The sequence below is a fragment of the Diadema antillarum genome, unplaced genomic scaffold (assembly GCF_040938485.1).
Source record: "Diadema antillarum isolate AM-2024a unplaced genomic scaffold, OU_Dant_1.0 scf00000007, whole genome shotgun sequence".
Classification (NCBI taxonomy): domain Eukaryota; kingdom Metazoa; phylum Echinodermata; class Echinoidea; order Diadematoida; family Diadematidae; genus Diadema; species Diadema antillarum.
The window spans coordinates 888235-899901 of NW_027270896.1; the positions used below are offsets into that span (position 1 = coordinate 888235).

At 37.1% G+C, this 11667-nt stretch overlaps 1 protein-coding gene across 1 annotated transcript; it reads left to right on the forward strand.

Moving 5' to 3' along the window:
* Positions 1-211: 211 nt before the first annotated feature.
* LOC139717005 (barrier-to-autointegration factor-like) lies at positions 212-8768 on the forward strand. Its single transcript, XM_071628524.1, has 3 exons — positions 212-335; positions 7286-7456; positions 8478-8768. The coding sequence occupies exons 2-3, from the start codon at positions 7328-7330 to the stop codon at positions 8622-8624; spliced, it is 276 nt and encodes a 91-aa protein (XP_071484625.1). The 5' UTR covers positions 212-335; positions 7286-7327; the 3' UTR covers positions 8625-8768.
* Positions 8769-11667: the final 2899 nt, after the last annotated feature.

Consider the following 11667-nt stretch of genomic DNA (forward strand, 5'->3'; position numbering starts at 1 on the left):
GGTCGGTGCTCTAACTCAACATGCACGTACCGCGAACGGCAAATCGTCTCAGTGCGCACGCACGGCGCACTAGCTGCACTGTTATACAAATCAGTGGTACCTAAGCGCGCTTTTTGTTTTCGTCAGTGATATGTGGCGGGGATTTTAGCCAAACGCCAATTGGCAATTGGGGGAATTACCAGCACCGGATGGGTATGCATGACACGGCTTGTAGCACAGCTGCAGCGCACTGACTACACGAGATCCAGTATTAACCAGCCAGCTGCACACAGAACACAGACGTTTTCAACGTTTTGGCGCGGCTAGCAATCGGCATTGTATCATCTATCTCGAGAGTAAGTATTGGGTAAGGTCTATTAATTAGTATTTTACCGTTTCCGGAGTTCTGAAGGTTATTATAGATTGTTGAAATATCCCTTCACTATAAACTTCAGGGAAATTACGAAAAACCGCAGGCGCAGACGCTAACGTCAATGCCGTCATGGCACAACTAAAGCCTAACAAAGGCTAAGGCCTGATACTTATAGTGATACTGATAACAAGTTAAGTGGTGTCACTGGTGACTCGATAGTCTAGTCTATATTTCCGTGTTTCGAGACACATCAAGTTTGCCCAAAATGTTATAGAAACTTATCATGGTTATCAGATCATCAGGGAGATGTATTAATTATGGATGACTCTAGAAGGAGTTTAAACGTGGTAGAGTTTCTACCCATCAGGTGCTTTAATGTTAAAGATAATATAAAGTTTTGGTATTATACGTCAAAAGTTTCCCTGAATTTCCTTGTCTTAGTTTGTGTTTCAGGTTTAAGTACCTGTCATATAACTAACACTGTGAGACTTACTTTCCCCAAAGTGCTCTCATGTCTTAGTAATCATGCAATAATGGTTTCGTACCAGAGCCGCCGCCGTACGGTGGCGCGGTAGAACACGTATTGTACGAAACCATTATTGCATGATAACTGCGACCAGCAGCCCCATACGCATAGCTAAATGGGGCTTCGCATTGTAGCTTACAGGATCATGACAGATTTAGTATTGCGGGTAAATATCAATTTAAAATCCACAAATTTCTTTAATTTGAAGACTTACCAGTTAAGTTGAAGTATTGAAAACAGGCATCGGGCAACGTTTGGTTTTGCCAATAGTCCCTTTCTGTTCGAATGGATGACTGAATGTGACTCGGTCGAGAGGACCTTGGGAGAGCTACACTGAATTGACGGCCAGCGCATGCGCACACAAACATTTTATCCGTTCATGGATTTGAAATTTGTTCGCATGTGATGTGTGCGTATGCGCTGGCCATAGTAATCAGTGTATGTAGCTCTCCCAAGATCCTCTCGACCAAGTCACATTCAGTCATCAATTCGAACAGAAAGGGACTATTGGCAGAACCAAACGTTGCTCGAAGCCTGTTTTCAATACTTCAACTTAATTGGTAAGTCTTCAAATTGAAGAATTTTTTGGATTAGTTGATATTTACCCGCGATACTAAATCTGTCATGATCCTGAATGCTACAATGCAAAGCCCCATTACGCTATGCGTATGGGGCTGCTGGTCGCAGTTAATTGCATGATTTATTGATTACTAAGAAATGAGAGCACTTTGGGGCAAGTAAGTCTTACAGTGTTAGTTATATGAAAGGTACTTTAACCTGAAACACAGAAATTCAGGGAAACTTTTGAGGTACCAAAACTTTTTATTATCTTTAACCAAATATTCAAGTTTGGCAAAACTTAACAAAGCTAAAGAAACATTCATAATCTTTCATGTTAATCATGACATTCTCATTACAATTAGATACTAGTATCTAGTCTATTACAAAAAACAGAACAAGGTTATCCTAGAGCTCTCACAGACGTGCAGACAGTGCACAGCAGAAAAGACATCTCTCTGTCTCACTGCAGTTCTCTCTTTCAATAATGGGCCGGATGCATAAAAGCTAGCAAATTGCTTGTGCTAGCCTTTTACTAAACTGCGAAACACAGCCCGAACGCCGAACGCGAAGCGTTTGGGCTGTTTAGGGAAGGATATCGAGTCACGGTAGAGGGTAGATTCGTGGGTAAATTCCAACTTAAGTACTTCAAATTTCTTCAATTTGAATACTTACAGATTTGGTCAAATTGTCGAGGATACTTGCCTTGGTAAGTTTTGCTCCTCCAGTGGTCTGTTTCTTTAAATATTGGAGACTTTAAATGATCCAGTCAAGAGGAATCTGTGAGAATGACAACTGCTCCGTTCCACGGATTTGAAGCCTGTGCACATGCGCTTGTAAACCGGAGTGCAATGTATCCTCTTCACAAGGCCTTCTCGCTGTATTGCGTTGCTTTCTTGGGAAATGAAAAAGCGATATCCCAGGTGAGCGCACAGCGTGACAGCGAAAGGGCCTTGTCCAAAGGCGAAAACCATTGTGCCGTTCATGCATATTCATATCGCCAATGTGCTATGTGCCTTCGCAAAGGTTGTTTCGAAAAACGAATGGAGGAACGGGGAGAACGGAGATGGACTCGTAGAAAAACATCTTTTCAAGACCGTAGGATCATTTTCAAAGTGTGCAAGTGAACAACAAGTATGAATTAGATAATATAGAGTATGAAATTAAGCCTTTTTCTGGTGAAATATGTAACTTAGATATAGAGCCGCGTAAATTTTGGGTTGTCTCAGAAAGTTCAGTGACAGCACTCTTTCAACTCGGGGACGCTCCCACAGTATAACTGTGTACAAGGAGCGCCCCAGGGTTAGCCTTTTACTTGAATCCATATTATGCATAAAAACAAGCAAATTGCTTGCGAGAAAAAGCTTTTGCTAGCAAGCACAAGTATTTGCTTGCTGCCTGCAATCAATTTGCTTAGAAGTTAGAGACCAAACATTTGCTTAAAAACGTATGCATACAGCATACCTTTTGCTTGTTCTTGCTAGCAGTTTCTTACGATTTTCCAAGCTCTGTAAAATGAGCTCTAGCTTTCGCTTAACTGGGACGTTCCCTTTTAAGTTTCATTTTCATATTCATCAAAGAAAGACTAAACTTGTGCAGTCGTGGCATACGGTAAATCTACAAGAAATTACTTCCAAGTAGTGTAAGAAATTTTTTCTTTTCAACAATGGGAATGTCCAGTAGTTAGTTCGTAAAATGTGATGAAAACAGGTAGGATGTCTGACTTCAGAGGAGAGCAAGGAGACCTCTCCTGTGACCTGGTAAATCTGGGCTACCGTAAAACGGGGTGAATAGGGACGGCGAGGTGAATAGGGACAAAACCGAGAAAAGTTTTTTGAATGTGCATGTTTCATATTTGCTTGAACTTTTTTTCTTACTTTTATCACAGGATGGAAGGACCATCCAACAGTGTCCAGAAAGTGGTCCTCCTGATGTGAAAATTTTTTTAAAGGGTACAGGAGGTCCAAATAAAAAGTTTTCAAAAAATCACAAAAAAATCAGGGCGGTCAAAACTTTTCTGCTCCTGTGGCCATTGATTAATGAAATTCGCGGAAAATGTTCATGAATCTAGCCTATTAGGTCCTACAACACACCTTTAAATATGAAATAATTATTCCTACAGGAATTTGTGACAGCACATTTTTTCTTCTCTTGGGCAAAAAATCAGTTAGACTGGGGTGAATAGGGACACCATGGTGTCGTTTGATTGGCCCTTTAAATTTTCCGTGTGATTAACTATTACAATGTCATAAATTGCTCTGAAATGGTTGTTATGTCCAGCTATTTCCAAAAGTGTGAATTTTTATTCTAAATCTCTTGACAAGAGAGCAATAAGATCTTTGGATATGTGGCTTCACTTTTATATACATAGATGAGAGTGAACTTTGCTGTCTTAACCCTAACTTGGGGAGGAAGGGTCTGGGAACCCCGGCCCCACCCACCCTCTTGGGAATTTTTTTCACTGCCTAAGACAGGCTAGGACTTTTCCACTTGTATTTCATGACCCTTTTCTCTTTCTTCTGCATGTTTTAATGCCAATAACACATCTGTTTGGGTCAGACCCATACTATAGGTGCCAGCTTATAATTGCTGTAAGAACTCCCAAAATATCCCCGACATCATAAGAGTCAAGTTACACTGAATTTAGAGTGTATGAATAAGATTGTACATCATGATTTGCCACTAGAAGAAGAAGTGGGTTAATATTTGAGTGCAATTCAATGGATTAGCAAAGTTTTGACTTACTTTTCAATCTTAACCTTTGACCTGATGGGTCACATTTTTTCATATCAGCTCATTTTGTTGGGCTGTTGCAATTTTTGTTAAAGATTGATTTATCAATGGAATAGATTGCTCTTAAATGTTTGTATATCATTTTTAAACTCTGTAGTTGTTCCCTTAATCCAATTCATTGGATGGATTGAAAAAAAAAATGCCTCCAAACAGCTTTTTTGGGATAAAAAATAGTGTTGTCCCTGTTGACCCCAAATTTGGGGTCAAAAGGGACAGCGTCATTTTATCAAAAAACATACTTTTCCCCCAAATATTTATTTTTTTTCACAATACCAAATTAAAGGTATTTTAGGTGGACATAAAATCCCCACATAAGATCGAGTCTCTAGGCTGCATGAAAAAAAAATACAATCATAAGAACTTTAAATTTGTCCCTATTCACCCCGTTTTACGGTACTAAGCAGTGATGGGAATCAGCCAGTACGTGTGTGTGTGTAGATGTGTCTGTGCATCTGTGTGTGCATTTATGAGTGTAATTTCATAGCTCCTTTGCTATGTCAGGAAATGTTTCTGCACACACACGCCCTTTCAAATACATGCTGTCACACCTGCCTTTGTTCTTGTGTTTGCACAGGCGTGACGTCCCTTTTGTTGAAAACGCAAGCAATTGCTTGTGAATGACAAGCAAAAGGTTATGCATATGGATTTAAGCTATTGCTTGAGTTAGACCTTTTGCTAGACGAGCTTGTGCTTTTGCTTGAAGCATTTTATTGCTTACAAGCAATTGCTTGTTTTATGCATTCGGCCCAATGTGCTGGTAACAATGCCACCAGCCCGAACTGTGTACAAGGAGTGCCCCAGAGTTAGTGTGTGCTGTGAGTTGGAGTAGCAAATCAAAATGCGGGGTACAGGAAGGTGAAAAGGAACTCTTTCCACCTCCCTGCAAGATTTACTACACTTAGAATAGCAAAACTTAGATAAACATTCTAGAAACATTTTAGCATAGACCGATAATTTCATGAATCTGCCTCTTGCTCAGTGGCCTCTTGTTAACTGCACAGTCGGCCCGGTCAGAATGGTCAGCTGACAGTATTTCCGACTGTGCAGTTAACAAAAGGCCACCGTATATGAGGTAGATTTATAGGTCTAACTTTACCAGAGTACTTTATATCATATATCACACAGATTGAAATAAGGAAAATAATGTGTGCAGTGTGTTCATCATGGAAAAATAATGAGTTTTTAAGAGGACCTTACTTTGAATTCATTTTGATATGTGCACTGATGTACAATGAGAACAGAAATACATGTTTATAACTTCAAATTATTTCCTAAACTATTCTGAATGAATTCTTGTATTTCATTTAAACTTTTGTGTTGAAATAGATAGACAGCTTGTATTTCACTGAAATGTAAATATATTATAAGACAAATTTGTGAAGTATTGGTAATACAAAACAATTCTTGAACAGTCAATATGAATATGCAAATGAGTGATGATGTCATCACCTGGTCCTCACAACTTGTAGTTTGAACATAAAATCTTTCATTTCCAGTTACTTTTTGTTTTAGTGCAATTATGCCATAGTCTCAAATTCTGATCCTTTGTCTGATCATTATTCTGAAGTAAGAGCTCTATTAGATTCACTTTTTAATTTTTATAGCAAGAGATTTGCTTTTTTTTTGTCTTATCTTTTTACGAGGTCAGTGACAAATTGTGTGGTGATGACATCATCAGCTCACTCATTTGCATATTTTTCAACTGTTTGAGAATTTCATAATTTCATTATTTGATCAAATTGTCACTGTCATGCTTGTGAAATTTCACTCTTTCTTTCAGACTAACTTTTGTAAACTGGTCTGTAATTGCGCTATAAGCCCATAGAGTTTTGTCCAAGACAGACATGTTCATACTGAAAAGTCAACTACAGCTGTATATTTATTATTCTGTTTGTCTGCTTGTACTCTGCTAAAACTCCAGGAAAGCAAGTTTGATTTTAACTTTGTGTGGAATTGTATTGTTTTTCACTGTGCAGTATTTACTTGACATCAATGATCTTGGTAAAATCCTGTAGAGTCTTGTTTCTGTTTTACAGCTTACAGAAATACCCCCTCCCCCTCCTTTTTGGATTGAATTTTTGCTAGTACCATGCACTCCCGTTATGATGAACACGGTTGTAATGAAGGAAAAATTCAGGCCGCAACATTATTCAATTCAATTCAATTCAATTCGTTTATTCATCTCATTTTCGGATAAAACAGTATTGAATTTTACAATACAGAACAAAAAGATAATCAATAATTTTCATATAACAGTGAAAAGGAAAAAAGATAACTTGAATAAAGCCAAAAAGGCCTTGTGAAGTAAGTTCCCTTACGAGTATGCACAAAATAATTGATTTTTAAGGTACAAAGTGTAGACATGGACAGAAAACCAACAAATACAACAAAACATAACATAACAAAGCAAAACAAAAACATAAGACAAATGATATGATAGATTGACTATGTGTGATTTGCTAGAAGGTATATTTTCAAAAATTTCTTAAATGAGGACAGACTATTGCGTGAACAAATATCTCTAGGAATCGAATACCAGATTAACGGAAATTGGTGACGTACGGAGTTTGAAACCAGATTTGTTTTTACTACCCACATATGAAATCTATTGCAATTTCGTGTATCGTATTTATGAATTTCGTTATTAGTGGAAAACATGTACATGAAATATTATGATGTAACATATCTTTGAAATAATAAAATCCCAAAACAGCAGTATTATAAGTATACAAATCAAATATATTCAAAGTATTAAATTACATATTTATTACATATCTATGTATTACATATTTATTGTTATTTTGTCCTGTTATAATTTCGATATAACGAAAGAAAACTGCCTGTCCCCGTTATAACAGGAGTCCACTGTATAGGCATTATAGTACAGTAGTAGTAAAACTGACAGCATGGTCTTCATGATAGACCAACTATACCCTCACTTCTGATTAGGGTCTGATGTGAATTGAGATGTGAATTGAGCCCTCTTCAGCCATGAAGGTTTCTTGCATCTGACTCTGTTCTCTAAGCCAATTTTACTCTTTTCTTTGATATTTCAGGACTTTCCTTGTAGCTATCTAGCAAAGAACACACTCATCGCAATGGCACAGACGACCTCTCAGAAGCATAGAGACTTCGTGTCAGAACCCATGGGAGAAAAGCCAGTTACAGACTTGGCAGGGATAGGGGCTGTCATTGGTGGTCGTCTGACAGACAAAGGCTTTGACAAAGTGAGTATTTATTAGATTGTTTGTACAAAATTTTAAAGGGAAATATTTTATTGTTATTATGTTAGTGAAATAGCTATTTGCATAGTATTCCAAAACTTGACCACTGTCCATTTTCTGTATCTTCAGGAAAAACTCTCCAAGCACTTTAGGACACTTTTACCTTTATTTGTGTGTGTGTATGTGTGTGTGTGTGTGGTGTGTGTGAGTGTGTGTATAGCTTGTTTATGGTTTAACAGTTATGTAGTTAAATATGGAACAGAAATTATTTCTATATTCATTAAGCAGAAGAATTATAGACATCCAATATTACACAGTGCCTCTGCTTATCAGCAAACCTGCCAGGGACAAACAAGTGCTGTACAGTAGTTTCATGGAAATTTATGACTACACCCCAGTTCAGATATGGCATTAAATGTGCCCCTGCAAGAAAAATAACATCAAGATTATATTGTTTGCATAGCAACAGCAGATCAGGAAAATTCAGGAAACATTAATCACTTTCATGCTTTCAAACCCACCAAATCATCAAATGAGTGACAGGGCTGGTGCTATTGTGTACGTGGTTCTCTTACCGGTAATTTCTGTCAGTACTCTCCCGAAAGCTTTCCTCCACAACAACCTTTTCTTCAAAACTTCAAAATAATCACAAGTTTGAGAACAAAATGTTAACTTTCATCTTTTAAGATGTGTTGCCAATTTGGGGATCATTTATGAATTTAACAATTTAGAGACTTTGGATACAGTGCACTCCTGTAATCATAACAAACGTGGTACCAGGTAATATTAGAACTATTGTTACCATGAAGTAAAAAGTCAGGTCCTTAAATGATTAACATCATGAAATGGTGAAGCCTGAGTACACATATCTTTGGGACAAATTCCCCTTAGATTACCGGAGAACATACTTTGTAGTACGCTTCTTATATTTTTACACCTTTACTTTGACCTTTTTTAATGTCTTCAACAACAATAATTGTTCCATTAAAACATTTTACTTGATGAATTTTGCTATTTTTCATAGGCCTATGTTTTGCTGGGTCAGTTCCTGGTACTGAAGAAAGATGAGGACATGTTCCGAGACTGGTTGAAGGAAGAAGGAGGAGCAAACAGGAAACAAGCCTCGGACTGCTTCAATTGCTTGAAAGACTGGTGTGACAGTTACCTGTAAAACGTGACAAAGACCATTCACTGTGTCACAGACTGTCATCGTGGTCAGTGGAAGGAGGGAAGAGCCCAATATGCCTGTCTAGCTGTGATAAACATTCAAATGTGACTCGGTGTAGAAGCGTCTTTCATAGATTGCTTTGATCCTTCCCCCCCCCCCCCCCCCCAAAGAAAAAAGAAAAGAAAAGAGAGGAAGTATAGCACAAACATCCTGGCGATGTAGGTTTGTTGCTTAAAGGAATGCAGCTGACATCAACTGTAAACCTTCTTGATAGAAATGCAATGTTCCACTTATTCCTTAAAATGTTTTTAACCCTGAAAGATTCCCTCATGTTTAGAGATGTGAAAGTTCCCTCTTTGCACAGAAAAACTAGGACAATGCCAGTAATGCAGATCTATGTATCCGTAATACATTTCACACAATTCTGGTACTTCAACAGCATATTTTACACAAATATTTGCATTTTGGATTGATGTTGGTGGATGAAATGTATTGTGTGATTGGCATTTAATAGTTATACTTATTTATTATGCCCCCCTCCCATCCTAAAAAGGGTACACAAGTGTTTCTCCCAAATGATATGGGATTTCAATTACATGTATTAGATGGATATATTTATACACCACTGTGCAAGACTCATATCAGTCACATGACAATGACACATGACATGTGGGATGTTTATTTTTCTCGAATTTTGAAAGTCGAGTGCTATTTGCGAATTTAACAATGCATGAAGACATTAACTCAGATCCTGACATGAATGCAATGTGTACAATTCTCCATCCCTTCAAATACTTTGTGATCGCAAATTTAACCACTCACAGAAATGTATAGCAAGGCCCGATTCGCAAAAAAAGAATTAAAAAGAATAAAAAATAGATTCCCTAAATGTTTGCCTTCTACAGTCCATTTTCATTCTGTGACTCATTGTGATGTGGTAATCCAGACAAGAAGCTCAAACAGACAGCTCTACATGGGATTAGATTAGATTAGATTAGATTAGATTAGATTTTATTGACTCTTCCAACCCCATTCCGGGGTATGAGAGTACAACACACAAATACAAGATATGGTCATTACAATAACAAAGAATACATGTTTGCGATATATTACAATGATGTATATAAAATAGTCTATACCTACTAAACATATATACAGTGATATGCAAATTGGCAAGCAAGGATAGCTACCGTAATCGTATGAACCATACGACCAAACAATCGTAACATACAACTACTATAGATCGAGTATCACTGGATGCTTAATTTTTCTACCACTACGAGTTACAATATTTTCTTTCTTGACTAAAGTACACTCCGCTTGTTCAGGCTTCTGCAAATTTGCAAAATATGACATGGATGAACACCAAAGATTCCATTGTTGAAGAAAGTAAGTCATAATAGTCACAGTCACAGGCATTTTATTTTAACTTCTCCTTCGCTGACTTCATTCTCATTACAAATACAGTATGTGTAAGTGTAAAAGAATATACATGTTGATGTACTTCTCTTGGGGCCGAGGAATTCATTGTATTTTCATTGTGGTGGCATCTTCATTCGTCTTTCCTAGAATTCCAAACAAGATATGGCTCATTGCAGGAACCTATTCTCATTTGTTACCAAGTTGAATTTTTAGAAATGTACAAGTCTGTATTTTAACAGTTTCACATGTACAACGTACAATGTGTCATATTGTCGTAATATAATACACAACTGTACATATATTACAAAAGAGAATGTAACCAGGCCCAAGATTGTGTCTAAAAATAGTTCCATGAATGAAAAAAAAAAGAAAAAAGGATGTGTGATAGCAACATGGGAAGCATAGTATGGTTGTTTTGATACTTCAAAATTAATTTGATGCACTATCAGCTTTCTTCAATATCAAACTGTGGCCTGGTAGTCCAGTTTTAATCTTTTAGATGTGGAATTATTGAATTATAATGTATGTACTGCTCATTTCTAGATAGAACGTAGGTATTTGGATTACATGTGTAAGTATAGCAAACTTAAATTGAATACTTGCACACAGTTTCATCACATTTTGTAATTGTAGCAGTGTCCTTAGCTGTTATGCACATGCACATCGTCGTACATGTATATGTGTAACCCTAACCAGGCCGGGCTTTTTGGGCTGTTCTGTAGCCAGGGGAGGGTTGATCCAACCCCCCCCCCCCCCCCCCCCATTTCTCGACCGTTGCAATCGCCATGAAAATTGGCACATACATTATCTGTTGCGTAATCTGCCAAGCTATAAAAGAAAAGTTTGAATTTTTCACTTTTTATAAAAAATTATATTGGTTATATGCGTAAAATCATACATTTTGCTCTAACTCAGAAAATAAAGCTACTAGCATCCTAATTTTTGCCGATATTATTCTTTATAGTATTGCTAACAATGTACTTGAAAAAAACAAATCTGGTATCAAAATTAATTTCTTATGTATTCTATTGTTTTATGAATTTCTTATGTATTTCTTTGTTTTTCTACCTTTGCTTTTTTTTTCCCCACAAAATTTATTACAGAACATATTTTAAGCATAATTTTGCTAAAATTAATTGATTTCAGCCATTGAAAGTGAAATTAATCGGATCTTTCTGAGTAAGGTGAGAAAACTCTATTTGCTTAGACCTTTATACACAAAAATATGTTTTTGAGCCATTTTTGGTCTGACAAGCTTGTATAAAAGGTCATACAGTGTCGTAACAGTATGCCAGATTTTCGCGAAAGTGGTGTCGTAAGATGTGCAAGACTTGAAATTAAAAAGTGGCACAGCGAGTGGCACAGTCAAAATAATTTGCGCGGCGGAATGGTTGTGGAAAATGTGGGGGGGGGGGTTGATTCAAACCCCCTGGCCGTTATAGGGTTAAAGAACATTTAATGCAAACTGTATGTAGCTCCTTGGTTGTACATGTACTTTGCACTTTGCACCTATTGACAATGCATACATGTATACGTGTACATTGTAACTCTTGATTTTTTTTTTTTTTTTTTGATGAGATAACGGTGAATAAAATATAAAACTCGTTACAAATTCAGACTAAGC